Source organism: Euleptes europaea, chromosome 13 (genome assembly GCF_029931775.1).
Source record: "Euleptes europaea isolate rEulEur1 chromosome 13, rEulEur1.hap1, whole genome shotgun sequence".
Taxonomy (NCBI): Eukaryota; Metazoa; Chordata; class Lepidosauria; order Squamata; family Sphaerodactylidae; genus Euleptes; species Euleptes europaea.
In genome coordinates this window covers 37,106,086-37,128,957 of record NC_079324.1, presented here as the reverse complement: position 1 = coordinate 37,128,957, position 22,872 = coordinate 37,106,086, and the positions used below count along the sequence as shown (strand labels likewise).

The window sequence follows — 22,872 nt, the reverse complement described above, 5'->3', positions numbered from 1 at the left end:
AGAGATTTTCTCTTGCTGGTGCACATAATTCTATTCCCACTTGTTCATTCCAGTATTCGTGGTTTTTCTTTGAAGCTCTGGCGAAGTCGATGGCTTTGTACCTCCTGGATGAGAACAAGATTAAGGTAAGGGCAGGGAAGCCAGCTCAAGATTGGCCCAGCTGCTCAGAGATTTCAGTGCGATGAATCCCTCCCCTGAGAAAACTTGCCTCCCAACATTAATATCAGCCAGAATTTGTTCTTTTTGCAGGTTTTTTCCTCATATTTGTTGTACAGTTCCAAAATGGTCAAGGAATATGATAGAGCAGTTTACATTTTCAGCAGTTTGTGCTGTATCTGTTTTATTTGTTTTGATTGATTGGTTTTATTTATGTAAATAGTTATTAGCCACCTTTCTTCCTTACAGAGCCAAGGCATCTTATAATATAGATTGAGTACATAACATATATTAGACCCAAAATTTAAAACCACAGTTTAAGACTGCTAGTAACTTAATCAAATGCAGTCTTAAATAGAACTGTCTGCAGCTGCCTGCTAAAGATTGAAAGTGAAGGAGCTAGCCACACCTCCCTGGGGAGGTGGTTCCATAATTGCGGGGCTGACAGTGAAAAGGCCCTGTCTTACGTACCCACCACATGAGCTTTCTCGATTGATGGGGGGGGGGGCCTTCTCCCTGCATCTTAATTCCCAGGCAGGAAGGTTTCACTTTTCTGTGTTTTTAATTCTTGTGTGTTTCAAATCTTGAGTGCTTTTTAATTTGTAATCTGTTTTAATTTTATTAACTGGACTATTGTAATTTGTGACTTGGCAACCTGATTGCTGCCTTATTCACTACCTTGAGTATGAGGACATAACGCCAGGGTAGAAATGATTTCAATAAATAAATTGCTTACAAACCACTAAATGAGCATAAAAAAACCCAAAATGGTTTCAAAAACCGAAATAAAAATAAAATTTGAATGACTGAATATTATAAACAAAATTAATCATCTGTGGCATTGATGATCTAGTAAAGAAGGCTTTGGCAGTTACGATCGCATGTGAGAAAATGGTGGTCACCGTATTAGGCTAAACATTTTCCCCTGAAGCAGAGGGTTTCCTCTTGTTTGGGGGGTTTGCCAGCAGCTGTTAAGCTGTTAGAGCCATAGAGCAGACCTGCCATTCAGAATTAGCAAGGGTCCTTCTGTGAATGAAAAGAGCCTGTGCTGGAGTTCACACCTGCCTACTTCAGCTCCCCAGGCCTCAGCGGTTTCCCGAATCTTACAACCATGTCTTGCATTCGCTGCTCCTCGCTATCATTCCACACGTGAACATTCGCTACAGTGAAATCCCAGAGGAGTCACGAAATGTTAATTTCAGCTTGGCCAACTTCCTGAAGGTTGGTGGTTTCCTCTTCTTTTGCCTCCTTTTCCCCAGTACATTTTTTAAAGAGTGGGGGAGGGGGGTGGACAGTATTCTCCCTCGTTAATTTTCAACTAAACTGTATTTGTTTTCGTTGTTGTTATTATACTTATTCGTTTTTTAATAGTTGTCCCCCTTCTCCTTCCCCCCATTGATTGTGCAGGCTGGGCTGGGGCTGGCGTGGCCGTTCTAGGTAGGAGGCCAGCATAGCTGCAAATGTTCTTCTGAACAATTGCATTCACAATCAGGATGGAATTTAATTGGCCATTAAGTACAATCTTCAGGGAAAGGGTGTGGAATCCAAGACTTGTTCTGTCGTGCCCACAATACATTGATCGCAAGAACTTTTTAACTACTTACAACAATGGTGAAGTAATGTAACAGAGAGCTTTTAAGCATGTGACAAATGCTTTTCTTCACTAACCAAAAAATACAACCAGTATCCTTACATCAGGAATCAGACAGAAGAGACCACTCTACACTTGACCGTGTTTCTTCTGGAAGACTCCAGCTTCAGTGCCTTTGCTTTAGAAAATAGAAATCCCCAAATGCTTGGGATTTACACCAGAGTGCTACCATTAGACTGAGTACTGTTTTTCTGTGGAGTAATGTGTATGGGAGGGGAGTATTCATTTTGTAATGATTAATTCCATCGTTCCCCATCTCTTGCTTCTCAAGCGATGCTTGACATTCATGGACCGAGGTTTTATCTTCAACTTGATTAATGACTACATGGCTGGATTCAGTCCCAAAGATCCAAAGGTAATAATCTGGATTTAAGAGACTTCATTGTGGAGGCAGGGTGATTATTCCTGTCACCAGTCTGAGCTTTATAGTAAGCATGTTCAATGCTCTTAAGTGTGTGTGTGTTTTTCCTCCTGTAAATTCAGCTTCTGGTGGAATACAAGTTTGAATTTCTGCAAACGATCTGTAATCATGAGCACTACATACCGTTAAATTTGCCAATGACCTTTGCCAGACCAAAACTTCAGAGAGGTAGGTGACCAGAACAATAGCATCAGAGACTGACATTTTTTTATTATTGACTTATTTTATCTTGCTACTTGGTGTGTTCATTATGTCAGTTTCCTAGCTCACAATAATTTAAAAAGAAGCACAGTATGACCACAACTTGATATTAAAGGTACAATATAATGAATGAGCCCAACCTCAGTATTAACTTTTTTAAGCTTGTGAATACTCTTCCCCCCCTTTCTAATCTGCCTGATTTTAAAAAGAAGGGAACAATAATTTGTTAAATAGGTAGGGATGTGTACATTCCATTGCACACCTTCACAACTGCAAAAATAGCATTTGCCACCACTGGCTTAAATCCAGAGCATTACCTCTCTTTATTTGTGGAATGATTCAAGGATAGCTGAGCTAATCCATGCACAGAGGTGTCACTGAAAAGCCCACTGATTGGGGATTCAATATTTCATAGGTCCACCCGTCTTGGGAGTCACATTCTAAGGTCTTGGAAGCCCCCCTCCCAAAAAACCAGACTGTTCCCCGGCCAGCATTGTCCAGCAGCTAAGCTAGTGGCTCTTATGACACATCTGTGGCCATTGGATTGTCAGAGCAGATCAGCCATCATGGAAGGGGCAGAAATAACAAGAGTGAACTTAGATTAACACGATGTTGCCATATGCCAAGCCAAACCACTGGTCCATATAGCTCATTGCTGTCTACTTTGGCAGCAGTTTTACAGGGTGTCAGGCGGAGGAAAGTCTTTCCTAAATCATGCAGCCTTTAACTGCAGAGATGCCAGGGATTGAACCTGTGCCCGCCTTCATGCAAAGGCCATTACTGAGGCATGAGTGGTTCAGTGATGCTCATGGCCTGTCATATTGATAGTCCCTTGAATAGTAATGGTGTGTTCTCATAAGCAATCCTCTGGGACAAAGAGGGATAACCCTTGGCAAAGGCATTCTCTGTAGCATTTGTGGAGGAAGTGCAGGTTGATCCAGTACAGATGTTTGTGTATGCATCTCTGAGTGGCATGAGAATGTAGCACGAGGGACATCCTTGCCACTGAACCAATGCCACATCTGCTCATCCCATCCTGTAGCCCAAAATACCATTTAAGAGAGTCAATAGCTCACCTCTGCATCGTACTATATCTGAGGACTGTTGCATGGGGCATGTACCATATTAACTTTTCTGACTGTATCTGCACACACTTTTTTATTTGTTCCTTTTTTTGTTTTCCTTTTGCACATTAATTAGATTTCTTTTACAAGGCTGTGGAATGGTTCACTTCTGTAGGTATGTCTGGAAAAACTGTTGCCGGAGCACTTCGGCCCCAAATCAGCAGCAATGTGAAATCAGCTTTATGTGCAAAGTAAATTTCCAGTGACCCTCGTGCAGAGATGCTTTCTAAACTTACTAGCTTCAAATCAGTCTGTGTTTGTGCTCAGTAAACATTCAGCTAACAGTTCGGCAGGTTTGCTTGTTAAGCCAACTAACTAGCAGCTGTTTTCTGCTGTTGTTTAATCACACAGAGAGCATTTGAACGCCTAGAGCAACAGACGGGGCGTGTACAGATCTTTGCTTTCCATTAATGTTCTTCCAGAGTTGGCAACATTTCAGACTGTTGAAGAAGTTTCTGTAGGTCCCTGTTCATACAAAGGAATATATAGATTCCTTTGTTCATATAAAGGGAGAAACTCAGAACTGGCAACAGAATTATCTTTTACGGGGCCAACATTTGCTTTTTGTTGTTTTAAAAAAGTTTATGTAAACTTTCAGACTGCTCAGAGGTACTTTGGGGGATCTTATTGTTAAAAGTATTCTTCAGCCATAGTGGTGGATTAGACGTGGGGATAGTAGCATGGTAGAATGTACTGTTGATTTGGAGCTTAGAAAATAGGAAGAGGAAATTGGTTGAATGACAGCTCAAGTGAGCTGCCCCAACAATTAGGTATCTCAAGCCATGAAAAACAATATAATTACCGTTCTGTTAATGTTATGTCTCCGGTTCCATTCAAGTTCCAGCACTCTTGTAAGGCAGATAAGACAAAACAAAAACACTGTTGCCCTCATCTCCTTTGCACAAGCTTCCTCGTGAATGGGCACCAAACATTTGTCAGCCCACCCACCTAGATTTGCATTCTCCCAGTTTTCATTCCCCCCTTAGACTCTTCCCTTTGGGCTTCACCTCTTGTTTTGTGGGTCATTGTCTCTGCCTTTCATCCTTTCCTTTCTTAGTCTCCCTTGCTTCACTTGACTTGCTACATCATAAGCCCCTGCCTCTCCCTTTCTTTTTTTCTGACCCTCCTTTTCTTGGCCCTTCTGTCTGCCTTGCTGCTTATTGAAATGCCAGCAGCTCAGCCAATGACAGTCAGAGCCCCCTTCTGCTTTGCCTTCTGTGATGTCACACCAGCTCAACCAATCACTGCTAGTGGCTTCATCACCACTGCCGCCAAATCCCTTGTAGCTATAGATGTTAAAAATTATCTGTGTTCTCCCTTTCATGGCAGATGTAAATCTTGAGTACAGCTTGTCCGATGAGTATTGCCGTCACCACTTTTTAGTGGGTTTGCTCCTGAGAGAGACGTCTGTTGCCCTGCAGGACAATTACGACATTAGATACATGGCTATCAGCATTCTAAAGAGCCTTTTAATAAAGCATACGTTCGACAACAGATACCAGCATAAGGTATAGTAATTTTGAGTAACACTGAATACAATTTGCTGTTTGCTACAAAAGCCACATCACAGCAAATTAGTGCATAACCTCCTTTCTGTGCTATAAAAAAAAAAGAAAAAACAGTCAACTGACAAAGGTCTTCTGTTGCTGTATCCCTGTTCCAGTTGTTTAATTAGGGCTGGGGAAAACTATGATGGAGACCTTTACAGAGATTCCCTCTGCCCGCCCCGCCCCCATACACACACATCCTACACCATTTAGCTGCAAAAAGCTTTGCCCGCTATTCCCTTCACATCCTGGTTTTTCAGTGTCTCACCAACCCTCCAATACACCTTCAGTTAAAGATTTTGTTTTGTTTTTTAAAAAGTCATCTTTGGGTCTGTAATAAGCCACACTTGGCTCCAGAGCCACAGGTTGCAGACCCTTGGTGTACATTGTAAATATTCCACGATGGCATTTGAACCACGCCTCTCAGAATCTGGGTGCAAAGCACCCTGAGCCAGCGTGGTGTAGTGGTTAAGAGCGGTGGTTTGGAGTGGTGGACTCTGATCTGGAGAACCAGGTTTGATTCCCCACTCCTCCACATGAGCGGCAGATGCTAATCTGGTGAACCAGGTTGGTTTCCCCACTCCTACACGAGAAGCCAGCTGGGTGACCTTGGGCTAGTCACAGCTCTATTAGAGTTCTCTCAGCCCCACCTACCTCACAGAGTGTCTGTTTTGGGGAGGGGAAGAGAAGGTGATTGATTGTAAGCCGGTTTGATTCTTCCATAAGTGGTAGAGAAAGTCGGCGTATAAAAACCAACTCTTCTTCTTCAAGGGAAATTTTAATGAGCGAGGCAGAATTAGGAGACGTCATGTGGCTGGCCAGTTGCTGTTGGCCTTAGGGCAGAAATAGGCTTGATGGAGATCACACACCTCCCTCTGTCTATAAAATGGACATTGCAGGCTCATGTAGCCTCAATTTGCTTTGGGGTCTTGCACAGGAGGTAGAGGGGGTTTAAGCCTTCATCCTTCATTCAGTTTCTCTGCCCACTTTATTTGCATTTTAAAGTGTGGCAAAAGTGTTTTTTTAAAGGACCTGGCTTTTTTTCTTTAGCATGCTCATAGCAGAACTAGGAGCTGATTTTGATCTCTTTTGTTCCGTCCCCCACACCATGTGGGCCTGAGGCAAAATGAGGCTGCACAAGTCTGCAGTTTGCTTGCTTGATCTGTGTCTCATCTGTTTAAGTTTTTAGTTCCCCCCCCTTATTTTCCATATGTATTATGATTACAGTTTAAAAACGCGCTGCTGCCAGAATTGGCAACAGTCCAAAGTCTAATCACTGGGTCCAGGCTTTCCGTGAGAACTGCAGGCCTTCTGTATTTCTGCACGTACTCCATTTGGCATCTGTGTAGGACCCTTTTTAGAGTTTGTTATTATTAATTTTCTTTTAAAAGCAGAGGTGGTGGTGTTCTTGAAAATATACAGACATACCCAGAGAACTGTGCAGTCATATTCCTGCATGCTGCAAGAGTTTTGGATTCAAAACAGCAGTACTTGCCAGCCACTAAAACCAGAGTCCAAACAGACTTTGAAGCCAGGGCAGTTCCAGGCAGCGTGGTGTAGTGGTTAGGAGCGGAGGACTCTAATCTGGAGAACTGGGTTTGATTCCCCGCTCCTCCACATGAAGCCTGCTGGGTGACCTTGGGCCAGTCACAGTTCTCTCAGAACTCTCTCAGCCCTACCTACCTCACAAGGTATCTGTTGTGGGGAGGGGAAGGGAAGGTGATTAGAATCCGGTTGGATTCTCCTAAAAGGTAGAGAAAGTCGGCATATAAAAACCAACTCTTCTTCTTCTTCCAAAAGTGGTTTGCAACATGTGGCATAAGGACACTGTTCAGTAGGCAGCCATGGCAAGAAATTTGGTCTCTATTCAAGTGTGGATCCTTCACTGAGCTTGAGTGGGGCCTGCAGCGTGTTGGCCACTTTGAGACCCATTGATGAGGAGAAAAGCAGGAGGAAAATATTTTAATGTATTAGAGGTTCTGCAAAAGTGTCCAGCTATATGGGCCTTCCTAATTCTCCTTTAGGGTTGTTCAGGTCTTCTTTACTCTGTTATGCAAACTGGCATCTATTCTTTGCATAATTCATCTGCCCTAAGCCTGGCCTTTTATTTATTTTAGCAAAATAAATAAAAAATAAATCAGTAAAATAAATAATTTTTCCCAAAAGAGAAGGCACTGCAAATTCTGCACATACACAAATACACATACGTGATTTCAGACTTGCAGTTTATGTAACAGACATGCCAAATGCTGGTTCAGCCAAAGGGGTCTTAGGATCAGAGAAGCTCTACAGATACTTCTGGTGCCCAGCTGAAAGTGGCCATGTGTGGGGATTTTATACTCTTCAGAGGGTTCCTGTCCTGCCATGTCATTTAGTCTGTGGTCAGTAATGTTTACAAGGTGACTGTTGGTCAAACGACGCTGTCTCCACTGGTCCTACTGCGCAAGGTTATTGTGAGGATAAAAAGGGCCAGTCTCATGTGAACCACCCAAATCCTTCTGGGATGGCAGATAGATATAAATGTTACAGTGTAGAGTGTTGGGTTGGACTCAGAGAGAAATTCCAAGTCTCAGCCACAAATTTACTTGGATGACCTTGGCCCAGTCAGTGCCTCTCAGCCTAGCCTACCTCATAGGGTGGTTATGAGGAAAAACTAAGAAAGGGAGAACCATACACGGTGCCTGACCTCCATGGATGATGGGTTCGGTGAAAATATTACAAATAATAATTGCAACTGGATAATTATGGTACACTCTGAAGCCCTGAAAAGAGCAAGTAGTGAATTTGTCTGTATCCAGCTCAGACTTTTGATGTGGTACAATCCACTTGGAAATGGTCCTGCATGCGAACCCCATGGTAGTAAACAAGAGTTACACAAGAAAATGAGCATGTGCTGTTCCAGTTCATTTCATTTGTAAGAGGACTTTCTGGGCTCAGGCCTGTGATCATTTGTTTTTGAAATCCTCACTTCTCCCCAATTCTCTCTTGCAGAACCAACAGGCCAAAATAGCCCAGCTGTATTTGCCTCTGGTCGGACTGCTTTTGGAGAATATCCAACGCCTGGCTGGCCGGGACACTCTGTACTGTTGCACTGGCATGTCAAGCTCTGTGAGCAACCCTGGAGATACTTTGAATCTTTCCCAGAAATGGCAAAGTGTATTTTTAGCTTGATTTATAAACAGTTTGCCTCATTTTCAAACTGGGTACCAGGGAGCCTTGGTGTTTCCTTGGAAGTTGATCAAATATCCCTTAAAGAGAAGATCAGGAATGGTGAAGATTTCCCCTGAAAGATAATGGGTTCACCATTACCGATCTTCCCCAACAATGGTATGTCGCATGTAGGGTATGTCTAGCACAGGGGTGTCAAACATAAGGCCCGAGGACCAAATCCGGCCCCCTGAGAGCTCTTATCCGGCCCACGAGGCAGCCAAGGCAGCCACCCCCCCCACACACACACACACAATCTGGGCTGACAAGGCATGGCCCAGCCCGACCAAGTGACATTGATGTCATATCCGGCCCTTGTAACAGTTGACCAAGTCTTTTCTTATGGATCAACCACCTAACCTGGCCTTGAATGTCATTGCCTCTGTTCCATGGCAAATGTGCAGTGTTTCCTCATCACAGAAGGCAACATGGAAATTGATTCAGTGCAAAAAGCTTGAAGGACCACTGCACTAACTAGAATATTGTCTGATTTGTATGCTGGAAATATTATTAATTGATGGGCTCTTACATTTTTAAAAGGAAAGGGGGGGGAATGCTAAATGCATAATATCCAGAGCAGCATCAGTTGTGCCAGTATGTTTGCCTTAGCCATTGCTTGGGATTATTCAGCTCTTGATAGCTGGAAGCTGAAGGTATTTTAAAATACCTTGCTTTTGAGGAGAGACAGTACAATCTGGAGGTATTTGATCTGCAACGGCTCTTTCATGCTTGCAGTCCACCACTTCATTATGTGGTTAATCAAGAGATAAACTGCATGTGTGAACCAACCCACAGAGTTATAACCAACTCTGCACAGACAGCTCACCTCTGTGCAGGAGACTTCATATTCTTTGTCCTTCCTGGTCTCCCATTGCACAACTCAAGTGGGGTTGAGTTTCTCCTTGCTAGTGCCACAAGGGCAGAGAGGCTCTGCAGATCTCAGAATTGGGGTGTTGGCTATAGCCGTGGCTGCACCCCCAGATCTTAGGCTCCTCAAGGGTGCAGATTCAAGCATTCCTCGTTGCCTCTGTCCTATCTAAAGTAATTCCCAGCTTCCTAATTTTCCTTCCAGCAATCTCTTCCTATCTCCTCTTGAAAGTCCTTCTAGTTTACATGTTAAAGGGCAAGAGATTTGACTGAAGCTCTTGAGTTAAACAGTTTTGCTATTCTTGGAACAGCTTGTCAAACTTTTCACTTTATTATCATCCCCGGTCGCGGGGAAAGTATGCACGCTGATAGTTTGGGGGTGGGGGGTCAAGAACCAGTGGTCCAACTAATACACAGTCTGTTTCCAAGATGCTTCCAGAAACCCCCATGCAGGAAATCAGCCTTACCCCACACTGGTTACCCATCCCCACAGGTCGCTGGGGTAGAGCTGGTTATAAGATTGATAAAATAAATAAGTACCGTATTTTTCGCTCTATAAGACGCACCTGACCATAAGACGCACCTAGTTTTTAAAGGAGGAAAAAGAAGAAAAAAAATATATTTTTTAAAGACCCGCTGCGTCTTTAAGAAAATATATTTATCTTCTTTTTCCTCCTTTTTCCTTCTCTTTCCCCATTGCCCCCCTTCCCGGGACTCCCGGGAAGGGGGGCGGTGGTGGTTTAAACTGCTCTGCGCTGCCTGCCCAGGCAGCGCAGAGCAGTTTAACGTCCACACACACACACACCGCGCTTCCTGACCAACAGCTGAGAGGTTATTATGGCCAGGGCTGGGTGGAGGGATTACTGCACTCCACTTCCAGTTTCCTAGTCCTGCTCTGTGGAGCGTGCACACAGCAGGGCTAGGAGGAAGGCTCCAGCCTCCCTTTCCAGGCTGTAAGCCCGATTGGGACCAGTCAGGCTTGCAGCGTGGAAAGGGAGGCTGAAGCCTTCAAAGCCCCACTGTGTGCACGCGCTGAGAGATCAGAGCGTGCGCACAGCGGGGCTTGGGGGAAGGCTCCAGCCTCCCTTTCCAGGCTGCAAGCCTGACTGGTCCCAATCCGGCTTGTAGCCTGGAAAGGGAGACTGAAGCCTTCAAAGCCCCACTGTGTGCATGCTCTGAGAGATCAGAGCTTGCGCACAGCAGGGCTTGGGGGAAGGCTCCAGCCTCCCTTTCCAGACTGCAAGCCGGATTGGGACCAGTCAGGCTTGCAGCCTGGAAAGGGAGGCTGAAGCCTTCAAAGCCCCACTGTGTGCACGCGCTGAGAGATCAGAGCGTGCACACAGCGGGGCTTGGGGGAAGTCTCCAGTCTCCCTTTCCAGGCTGCAAGCCCGATCGGGACCAGTCAGGCAAGCCCGATCAGGAGGGGCGGTGGGTCTTTAAACTGCTCCTCCGCACACACACACACCCCGCTTCCCAGTCCCGAGGCTCAGCTGAGCCTCGGACCAGGAAGCAGGGGAGGTTAAACTGCTCTGCGCTGCTTGGGCAGGCAGCACAGAGCAGTTTAAAGACACACCCCCCCCTGCGCTTCCCGTTCCGAGGATCTGCCCAGCAGCTGAACCTCGGGACCGGGGGGGGGGGGAGGTTAAACTTCTCTGCCCTGTGCTGGGTGGCTGGGAGGGGCCTTCCAGCTGCAGCTGGCGTCGTCCCAGCCGGCTCCCGGGGCGGCCGGCACTGCATTCGCACCATAAGACGCACTGACATTTCCCCTCACTTTTGAGGAGGAAAAAAGTGCGTCTTATAGTGCGAAAAATACGGTAAACATTCAGAGGTTTACCTCCTTTGAACTTGGAGATTCCATTTAGCTGTAATGGCTAATTGATCATTTTGAATTAGCTAATGAGTCAAATTTCTGTTTTACCTTAGAATCGTAGAATTATGGAGTTGGAAGGGACCACCAGGGTCATCTAGTCCAACCCCCTGCACAATGCAGGACATTCACAACTACCTCTTCCGCTTTTGCATTTGAGCACAAGGCAGATCATCTGCTTTCTGAAACCTTCTGTCTTTTCCCTTCCTTGCAGACATCCAGAGATGACTTTATGTGTAATTTTACACCACCTTCCAATAGGTCAAGCCTCATTGTTGATAAAGAAACACGTAAGCAAACCGGCATTAGGATTGAACCACTCTTTTCTAGTTGGTTTAGATATAATTTTTGCTTCCCCCCCCACCTCCCCGATAGGATATTTCTCAGATTGGGAAGGGGGACCAGACTGATGGAGTGACAGTTAGATTTGGATCTCAAATTCCACCCCATATATTTCCTCAGTGAACTCACCAGGTGGTGGTCAGTTGCTTAATCTCTCTCTGCCTCACATTCCCAATCAGGACTTCCAGTGGTGCCGCTGGGGTGAGTGCCACGTTTCCCCAGGCTGTCCTGGGAGAAATCCAAGTTTGCGTTAATCCTGGGATGCTATATGCATCCCAACCCGATCCTTGCAAGTGGGTCGGATAGCAGGAACTCCCTGCAGCCCGCAAAAGCAGTTTGACCTCCCAAATACTCTGAGGGAGCTTCTTTAAGTCCCTCGGAGTTTTGGACGCCGGTCCTGCGAGGGCACCTAGGGAAGAAATCGCCAAAACGCAACTTCGGCATAAGACTCTACCCTCCACCACCTTACAACCACCATAAGGACTACTTTAAGATAAGAACCTCACCTCTAGACGCTCAAGTGAGTACGCAAGAACCCTTCGTCTTTTACTGAAGTTACTGAATAACTGGGGGGTAGATGAAGACATTCCCAGCATCCTTGTCCCTCCCTTAATCGAACTGGATAAGTTTGACCTATAAAATCCATCAGGATTAGAGGCAGGAGCCTTATCAAGTTGATCAGCTTAAACTAAAACAAAGAGCTAGAAAGACGCCTATAAGATGGACTAAAATTTCCACCAATGAGAAGTACTTTTGAGGGAAGGGGAGGGTGAACTTCTTTCTTCCGGTGGAAGAAGAAAAGGAAAAAAAAGGGGTCCTCCAGCCACGTTTGCAGCAAGGAACTCCTTAATCTGGAAGACCCTCTATATCACCCTCTCTATCATCTGGCTTACAACAACAGGAAGCAACTCGTAGGACCGGATACACGTCGCACTCGAGTAACATAGAAATAGTTCCTGAAAGGAACAACCATCGAGAAGAGGCGGTAGAAGGTCCACGGTGAAATCAACTTCCGGAACACTTCCTGATTGACCCGACCTAGAGCTGCCAGCAAAACTCGCTGGTATTTCAAAACTTTAAAAAGCTGTTTAAAAGTGAAATAGGGGTCTTTTTAAAGCGAAAAAATTATTAAGCTGATCATTGAAACATTTTCTATCAACAACTAATCAGAGGGTCCTGATTGAGGACATGTATTTTACCAGCCTTACTTCAATGTAAATGTCTGCATCCCGACCCCGTTCTGGCTCATTACATAGCCCTGCCTATACAAAACTGAAAGAAGCGACACAAACCTTAACCATGGAAAAGAAATTGCAAGACGTGTTAGCCAAGCAAACAGAGGCAACAACTAAACAGTTTGAACAGATGTCTACACAAATGACACAGCTGACTGCTATGATGACAAATCTTGGCCAAGCATCTCAAGCTATTAACCAAAAGCTAGATGTGGTTACAGAAGACCTTAAAGTTGTAAAGACGCAAATGAATACTATGAAGACGGACATGCAAGCAATGGATTCATCAGTTAAGAAAGTGATGGAAGAACACAAGGATACAAAGAAAAAATTAGCAAGCCAAGAGAAGCAGATTGAAACAATACAAACTAATCAGACAGCTGTTAAAGATCAGATAGCAATGATGGAGATGAGAGTTAGAGAAACCAACCTTCGTCTGCGCAATTTTCCAGATATGATGGGAGACAGCAAAGAAACTGTAGTCCCAAATCTGGCTTATTTATTTCAAATAGAAGAACAAGAATTGAACCAAGCCATTAACAGAGTTTACAGAATACCATTACCTGTTAGAATGAAAAGATCTAAACCAAGAGATCTCATGATTGTTTTTTATGACACTAGGATCAAGGACAGGATCATGAAGATCCACTATGACAGTCCGGTTTCAGCAGGAGATATTCCTCTAATATTATTAAAGGACATACCAAGACATTTAGTCTCACAGAGGAATAATTACAAAGAATTTGTGTCTGTTTTGAAAGCTAATGGTATCAAATATCGTTGGATTATGCCACAAGGCTTGGCTTTCACCTACAAAGAAATGAAAATGACAATCTTATCTCCATCGGATGTGGAAAAATTTCTGAGGAAATACAAGACAGAGCTTAAAGGACTAACCCTGGAACAAAAGGAAGAGGAAGAAGAAGAAGAACCACAGGGAGCAGAAGGAGGCACTGTGTTATAGACTGAATATTTTGCTTCAATAATTACTAAATCATGGCAAAAGTAATTTCTTGGAATGTGAATGGTTTGAATGAAAAAACCAAACGGGCTAGAATTTTTAAATATCTACAGAAATACAAATACTCCCTAATTTGTCTGCAAGAGACTCATATAGCAACAAAACACAAAAAATACCTGGATAGGCAAATGCTTGGACAAGCATTTGTCACATCGGCTAAAACAAAAACAAAGGGAGTTGTGATATATGCTCATTCTAGCCTTAGTCCTGAACTACTGTACAAAGACAATGAAGGCAGAATTGTAATTATCAAGACCAAAATATTGGGGCAAAAGACGATTGTAGTAGGAATATATGCACCTAATGAAGGAAAAGCTAAATTTTATGGACAACTACATGAACTGATTTCTCAGTATGCAAAGGATCAGATTCTTTTGATGGGCGATTTCAATGGTGTTACTCTCCCAATTTTGGATAAAAAATCAAAAGCAAAAGACGAAAACGAAGAATGTTTACCTAAAACTTTCTTCACCATGGCTTCAGAATTGGGAATACAAGACATCTGGAGAACAATGAATACAATGGCTAAAGAATATACTTTTTATTCAGCGAGACACGACTCACACTCCAGAATAGACATGATATGGGCTAGTAAATCTATTTTCACGCAACTACGTAAAATCCAAATTGTACCAAGAACTTTTTCTGATCATAATCCAGTTACATTTGAATGGAACAATAAACAAGCATTTAGATGGCGACTAAATGATAAACTTTTAAAGGATAACAAGATTCAAAAAGAACTACAAGACTTAATTAAAGATTTCTTTGAAATTAACCTTAATGGGGAAACTTCGCTGAATACAGTTTGGGATGCATTTAAAGCTGTTCTAAGAGGATTTATGATACAGAAACACACGGCCTGGAAGAAAACTCAACTACAATTTACCAATAATATACTTTGGGATCTACAAAATTTGGAGCACAAACTGGTTATGGCCTTACATGAAGAAGAGAAAAATGACATACAAAATACTTTGAACATGCTAATAAACCTGGAAAATTTTTGGCGACCCAACTGAAAGACTCATTTCAAAAGAAGATTATAACAAAAATTCAATCCGCTAAAGGACCAGTTTATACAACTACGGATATACAAAAAGAATTTGTTTCATTCTATACTAAGTTATATCAGAAAGAAAATATCTCAAAAAAGAAAATAGACAAGTTTTTAAATTCAATACAGATGAATGTCCTTTCAAAGCCCCAACAAGAATGGATAGATGCACCAATTACAAAGGATGAAATACAAGAAGCAATAATGAAACAAAAAACGGACACCAGGACCAGATGGAATTACTGCACTATTTTACAAAACATTTAGTGACAATTTAGTGAACTTTTTTGTATTACTTTGTAATACAATTTTGGATAAGGGAGCATCCCCAGAGACTTGGTCACATGCATTTATATCGTTGATACCTAAGGGAGGAAGAGATCCAGAAAAAACTTCAAATTATAGACCTATCTCGCTGTTAAATGTGGATTATAAGATTTATGCTTCGGTCTTATCAAATAGGATAAAGCATTTTATTAAGGACCTTATACATGAAGACCAAGCAGGTTTTGTTCCAGGAAGGCAAATTAAAGATAATATAAGAGTTTTATTATATTCATTGGAATATTATGACCAGAATATTCAACAAACGGCGGCCTTTGTATTTTTGGATGCAGAGAAAGCCTTTGATATGGTCTCATGGGACTTTATGAAAAAGATATTGGAAAAATTAAATTTTGGAGACCGTTTCTTGAGAGGTATATCGGCCATATATACATCCCAACAGGCAAAAATTCTGGTGAATGAATCGATGTCCGACAACTGCGCAATCAAGAAAGGAACCAGACAAGGATGTCCTCTGTCTCCATTATTATTTTTGTTGGTGTTGGAATCACTATGCTGTAAGCTAAGGAGTATGGAGGACATTCGCGGATTAAAAATTAAAAAACATGAATTCAAATTGAGAGCATTCGCGGATGATCTTCTGTTAATCTTGGAGAATCCAACGCAATCAATGAAGATACTGTTGGAAACTTTGGACGATTTTGGAAATGTATCGGGATTTAAAGTTAACCAAGAAAAAACAAAGACAATATTTAAGAATTTATCAGAAACAGAACAACAGGAATTTATATCATACACAGGTTGGGAGAAGGCTAATAAGATCAAATATTTGGGAATCTGGATCTCTGCAAAGAATAAAGACTTGATAACTAATAACTATCTTAAACTATGGGACAAAATAAAAACTGATATGATCATTTGGTCAAATAAAAAATTGTCACTTTTGGGATGTATATCAACAATCCAAATGAACATTTTACCAAGGATGCTTTTCTTATTCCAAAATTTGCCTATAATATCACATGTTAAATACTTTGATACCTGGAAGAAAGACGTATTAAATTTCATCTGGCAAGGGAAAAAACTGAGGATTGCTTATAAACGTCTGGTGGACTCTAAAGTTAGAGGAGGTTTAGCACTACCTAACTTTCAACTTTATGCTGAAGCGGCCGCTTTAGTATGGCTAAAGGACTGGATGAACTTATCCAATTCGCGTTTGTTAGATCTTGAAGGTTTTAACAATATAAGTGGATGGCATGGCTATTTATGGTATGGTAAAATTAAGATACAAGCATCATTTCGTAACCATATAATCGGGTCCTCCTTATTTCATATATGGATGAGATATAAACATATTCTTGAACCAGTAACACTGATGTGGATATCACCTCAAGAAATGTTGACATTACGCCCACTTAGATTGGACAAATTTATCACCTACCAAGAGTTAATTAACTGGGAAGGAAAGAAAAGCTCACTAAAAGACTTTCAGTTACTTAAAGACGATTTACAATGGCTTCAATATCATCAAATTAAATCAGTATTTACACAAGATATGAAGAATGGATTCTCTAAAGAAAAATCATCTTTTCACAGGATGCTATTAGATAATAATACTCAACTGATTTCTAAAATGTATAATCTTCTTTTAACAATTTATTGTGAGCAGGAAATAATCAAACCAACAATGATTAATTGGGCTCAAACTGTGGGACATGATATTGCCCTAAACAAATGGGAAAGACTATGGGCGAAAGACCTGAAAGGAATAAATGCGCAGTCAATTCGAGAAAATATCTATAAAATGATGTATAGATGGCATTTAACGCCTAAGAAGATTGCAAAGATCTACAAAGTGACATCCCCTAAATGTTGGAAATGTAATAAAGAAGTTGGTTCTTTTTATCATATGTGGTGGACCTGTGACAAAGCTAAGGATTTTTGGGATATGATTTATAACGAATTAAGACTAATAGTACAAAAAAACATACCCAAAACACCAGAAATGATGCTATTAAGTATGATACCTGATGATTTGTTAAAACACAGGACGTTTTTGATTTACGCGACTACAGCTGCAAGACTGCTTTATGCAGCAAAATGGAAAGGGGAAGACACTCCTGGGGAAAAAGACTGGACTATGAAAATGTTTGAACTGGTGGAAATGGCAAAACTTACAGCTATTTTAAATCAAAAAGATAATGTTCAATTTATGGGGGAATGGGAGGCGTGGATGAAATATTGTGAATATGAACTAGGACTGGAGAAAATGGAAGAATACCTTTTAATCTGATCTAGATGACATTGTTAACATAAAGAAACGTAATTAATTATATTGATAGTATAATGTGATTGAAACCTAATTGAGATATAAGAATAATTAAGATCAGACCATATCACGATGGGATAGAATACTTTATTAAGAGGCGGACGGAGGTGATGGGGAAGTCAATAAATTTTCCTTTATTTTTTATTTTTATTTAGCACTTAAACAATTATAGCAACATTACCTATGATTTAGTTTTTAATACTACATATATTGTTGTTTGTTAACATGGAAAATTTATATTATAAAAACCAATAAAAAAAAATTCAAAAAAAAAAAAACATTCCCAATCTGTAAAACAGGAATCATAGTGGCTGTCCTTACAGTGGTGTTGTAAGGGCCAACAAACAGAGCACAGAGGCCAAGGCCTTTCTCTGATGTTGCCTCCTAGCACTGGTACTTAAGAGGTTTGCTGTCTCTGAATGTGGAAGTTCCCTTTGGTTACCATGGCCACTGATCCTTTCTGACTCTGCCTAATCCATTTTTAAAGCCATCTGTGCCCATAGCCTACCTCCCTTGCCAGTGAATTCCACAATTTAATTACCACAGAGGTCCATTCTTGGGTCCATTTTTCAAACCAGCGGATGCCTTTTGTTGTTGTTGGGCTGGTTTGAATTTACCTGTGTTGGCAAAGTTCACATTAGGAAACTTTGCTCATGCTTCCCAAGAGCTAGCAAGGTAACCAGTGGCTGTGTAATGCATGACTTGGCTGTTAGAAAACAATTCCAGTTGTTTTAGGATTTAGTTTGGGGTGGCCGGTCTCACTGTCATGTTGTCCTGAAAGCTAATTTCTAGCATTGTTTGTTTCAATTATTCATGTGCTACCCCTCAGCCAGCACAGCAGACATCAATACATCCATAAAATAATTTCAAGTGAAAAACAAAAAACATGTCAGAAGGTGTGAAGTCATTGGAAAAAATTTTCTTGTCTGATTTTTAGTTTATAATGCAGCTCTCCAGAATGGACTCTCCATTAAGAGGGAGGACTCGAGAGGATCTCTCAGCTCGGAAGGAGGAGCAGGATCTCCTGAGCAGTGCAGCACCAGTGAAAATGTAATGTCACTATTTCAATCATTTAAAAAACACAACATCAAATGTATCACACTTATCCATGGCTTGTAAGGTGGTTTGCAAATCATTATGAAAAACAATGTTTAAAAACCCACAGTACCTTCCAACAAAACATCAAAATACTGGCCAGACAGTAAGCCATGAAAAATATTGGTTTACTGTCAATTAGTCAATTGCATTGAGGAAACAAATTCCATTTAAGCCAGAAACCTTATTATTGAACTATCTTCCTGATATTCCAGAAGACCAATGGATAGTAGTGTTACATATGTTAACTGCAACTAGAATGGTCTTTGCTAGGCAGTGGAACCAAAAATCTTCCCCTAGGATAAAAGAGGTGTATATTTTAGTGAAGTTAACAGCTTACCAAAAAATGATGATATTAATAGAGTAGATCTGTTATAGACAAGAACGATTCAAAGAATGGAAATGTCCATCTTACAATAAAATATAGTTTTGGTTAAGCAAGGAAGGGCTATGGTTGCAGGGCTGTAAAGCATTTTATGTGACTTTATGTTATTGACTCTTCGTTGTGTGTGTGTGTGTGTGTGTGTGTGTAAAACCTGATATTGTCTATGCCTGTTTCTTTCTGAAGCCTGAGCATGCACAATCCCTGGCACACTCGCTAATCAAAGATCAAGCCCTACGATACTGCAACTTCGTCAAACCAGCACAGCTACTCTGCTGGAATTTGTGATCTGTTAGTGAATCTCCGTTTCTTGGTGTGTTTTGGTTAAAATAGATGCGGAGGAGCTCTACACGCAGCAGCGTCTCACAGTATGGGCGACTGGACCAGTATGAAATTCGGAGCCTCCTCGTGTGTTCCCTTTATGTCATCAAAATGATTTCTGAAGGTTAGTAGCTTTGCAGCAAAGGTACGCTTGTGCTTTCCCCCATGAGGATGCGGCATAACCCAAATTAACATAAGTAACTACCACTATAGAACTAACACTATAGAACCTCCGACTTACTTGACTGTGTGAGTTGTTAGACTAGTGGGTTGGAATCCTCCTTCAATCTGGAGGCTGTGTCGGAAGTGTTAAATTGGCCAGTGGTTTGCTCTCAATGGATACAGATGGATCTTCCCCAAGATCGTTACTTTGAACTGCTCGGCAGTATTAAGATATATAAACAAGGGCGGAGAGAGCAACCTATGACCCGAAATTTTGTAACTTCAGGGCTATGTGATACGAGCCCTATACCACCAACAGATGTCCATGAAATTGTCATAGGGGGGTCTATGACAGTCACCTTATGGCGACCTCATAGGGTTTTTAAGGCAACAGACATTCAGGTGATTTGCCATTACCTACTTAAAAGGTAAAGGTCCCCTGTGCAAGCACCGGGTCATTCCTGACCCATGGGGTGACGTCACATCCCGACGTTTCCAAGGCAGACTTTGTTTACGGGGTGGTTTGCCAGTGCCTTCCCCAGTCATCTTCCCTTTACCCCCAGCAAGCTGGGCACTCATTTTACCGATCTCAAAAGGATGGGAGGCTGAGTCAACCTTGAGCCGGCTACCTGAAACCAACTTCCGTTGGGATCGAACTCAGGTCATGAGCAGAGATTGGACTGCAGTACTGCAGCTTACCACTCTGCACCACTGGGCTCTTATGATTACCTACTTAGTGTTGTGGAAAAAACTTAAGCCTCCCGTTCTAGTGTTACAAAGTCTTCAACCTTTATTTTGCCAAGAAAAATACCTTCATACACGCAGGCCTACTTGTTCCGCTCTGCTTGCACAATTGCTCACTTGGCACACCGAAGCAAAGATGCCCATCTTACTTGCTTTGCCACTATCCTACCCTTGTGGTAACCTTTTCATCTGCATTCGTGAGGATAACCTTGTGGGGAGCCCCAAGGACGTGCTCTGGGCTGAAACCACACCCGTTGAGCCGTTTGCTCTTTCTTTCAGATACCTTGCTAACCTACTGGAACAAAATATCCCCCCAGGAACTGCTGAACATTCTTGTCATCCTAGAGTGAGTTTGTTTGTTTTTTTAATTATTGCATCTCTGCATTTTAAAAAGTAAGAAAATAGATGCTCCCAGTTCAGATCAGGACCATGGCATGGGGTGGGAAGGGGCTTCAGTCTTCCTCTCACACTTACACCATTTCCATGACCTGAAAGGGCTCTGAAAGGGAACTGTTTGCCCTTGGGAGGGGGGGCTGCAGATGTAGCCTATGAGTTGAATTAATCACTTTTCTGGATTATTTTATCATTTTAATTTGCCAGCTTCTGTATTATTGGGGGATTTAATTGGCTGTATTTTTTTTACTGTTGTAAACCACCCTGGGTTTGACTTGGCCAAAAGTAAAGTGGCAAATACGTGTTTTAATAAATAAGTACCCCATTCTAGATGGAGGAATTCTCACCTTATTCAAGGAACTTCCTCAACGAACTGATGTAGCATAGTGGCTAAGATCTGGGAGGTTGCAGATTCCAGTCTCACCTCTACCACAAACTTGTTCAATGGCCATAGAAAAGCCACTCTCAACCTCGCTCCCCCCATCTGCCATGTAGTAGATATTAATACTGGTCTACCTTACAAGGCTGCTGTTAGAGTTACAAGAAGATTATACATGCGAAATACTTTGAACCTTAAAAGCACTAAATATTACGTATACGGCTGGAAGAGTTATTGAGATCTACCCGCCAACCCCTCTGCCTCATAGCACCGCAGTTCAAGGGAGGGATAGAGCCAGGGCAGTTAGTCTGATTTTTGTGCCATACACAAGGTTGCTTCAATCTTATTAAATTTATCTGGCTTTCTCCCCTCCCCCCCCTTTTTTTTTGTTCCCCCTAGAGTGTGCCTATATCACTTTAGATACGTCGGGAAAAGAAACATTGCCAGGTATTATTATTATTATTTTGGTAATTACTGTTAATACATTTGGAGAGTAATTGACCTGACTTTCTTGTGATCGAGAAAGCTGATCGGGCATGGGTGAAATTGTGTTACAGCAGAGGGCACTGTTGCCCATTGTCCTGAAATTCACCCCGAAAGAAAATTAAGCTTCCATGGCTTTTAGCAGAGGTTCCTGCTGGTTTTCAGACTGTGGCAGTGCCTTGGGGAAGGTGAAAGCAAGCAGGAACTGGATGTTGGGCACCAAGGGGCTAAGAGACGAGAGGCCGGGAGATCATAAGCACACCACAAGGTCCATCTTGTCCAGCATCACGTTTCCTACAGTGGCCAAACAGGTGCCCCCAGATGTCTCACAAGCAAGCACGGAGACTGTCCCCCCAGTTGTTATTCAGAGATATAATGCCTCTAAATACTGGTTCTCTAGCCATCATGGCCATCTGTGAGTGTGGCTAAGCCAGCAGCATCACGGTGCCCTGCGAGTCCCACAAGCTAGTCCTCCTTTGTCTGTCCCGAGTCAACTGCGCTTCTGTTTCACTGAGTTCTAATATTACGGGAGAGGAACACTAGCTTCCCTGCACCACCAGGACTGCTGGCGACAGACTGGAGCCAATAGCATTTTCAACTGGGACATCCACAAAGTAGCCCATAATCCTCCTGACCTGGGAGGTGAAGTCCCATTAGATTTCCAGTCCGGTGATACTAATCCCTGGCCCACCAGTCTTCAGCCAACCTGCTTTTTGCCCAAGGTACTCAACCACCCTCCTGCCCAATTGCTTGATACCAGGAGAGCTTCTTTGTCCTTCTGTCAGCCAGAGTTGATCTTGTCTGTCTTAATGCGTTCTGTGGATGACGGTGGGCCCAGGAGGAGGCTGAGCATCCACCTTTCAAATGGGATGTGGAATTACAATGAAGCTGTTCTTGTCACTCTAGGGCAGTGGTTCCCAAACTGTTAAGGCCACCGCCCCCTTAGTTCCCCAAATTCAATCCCAGCGCCCCCTACCCTATCCTATAAATAGCATTATTAAAAATAAGGGTTTGCATGACTCACTAAAGAAGATAATAACAATAAAATTTCAAAAAAGTAACAGTTGATTGCACATCTGTTCAAAATCAAATCAAAACTTTTTAGTTTAAATTTATTCAACAAAACTGATGAAGTTGGATCCAAGTCTGGAAAAGAATTCTGATAGTTTCCACCAAATTTGCCAGCATGGTGCCATAGCTTGATCTATTGTAAATTAGTAAACAACACAGTTGAAGGGGCCCACCTCTAGTGCCCCTCTGCTGCCCTCTTGCCTCTTAGTGTCCCCCTAGGTAATCCACACACCCCCAGGGGGTGGTACTGCCCACTTTGGGAACCACTGCTGTAGGGCATGGTCCTTGTTTTAGGTGTGAGAAGTCCCAGGTTCAGTTACCAGACAAACCCAAGTGTGGCAAGGGAGGGGGTCATATTTCTTGTGGGAGGGGCCTGCAGTGATGGACATTGACAAGTCCACACAACTAGGAGAATGGGAAGCAGGAGGCACAAATCCCTGAGAAGTGCGCCTGCGGGAAACATGGCAGGTAGGGAGGACCAAGGATGGTACAAGCCCTCGTGTGTGTAAGAATTAGGTCTTGCAACCAAGCA

General features: G+C 42.5%; 1 protein-coding gene across 1 annotated transcript in view; it reads left to right on the top strand.

Annotated features, from left to right (window-relative positions):
- Positions 1–22,872, top strand: part of DOCK11 (dedicator of cytokinesis 11) — a 123,966-nt gene that overhangs the window by 68,420 nt on the left and 32,674 nt on the right. Inside the window, exons 27-37 of the mRNA XM_056858946.1 lie at positions 54–125; positions 1,231–1,377; positions 2,079–2,162; positions 2,291–2,396; positions 4,883–5,061; positions 8,092–8,208; positions 11,256–11,331; positions 18,248–18,360; positions 19,121–19,232; positions 20,294–20,360; positions 21,186–21,233. Coding sequence (XP_056714924.1) covers positions 54–125; positions 1,231–1,377; positions 2,079–2,162; positions 2,291–2,396; positions 4,883–5,061; positions 8,092–8,208; positions 11,256–11,331; positions 18,248–18,360; positions 19,121–19,232; positions 20,294–20,360; positions 21,186–21,233 — 1,121 coding nt within the window. The remainder of the gene's footprint in view (positions 1–53; positions 126–1,230; positions 1,378–2,078; positions 2,163–2,290; positions 2,397–4,882; positions 5,062–8,091; positions 8,209–11,255; positions 11,332–18,247; positions 18,361–19,120; positions 19,233–20,293; positions 20,361–21,185; positions 21,234–22,872) is intronic.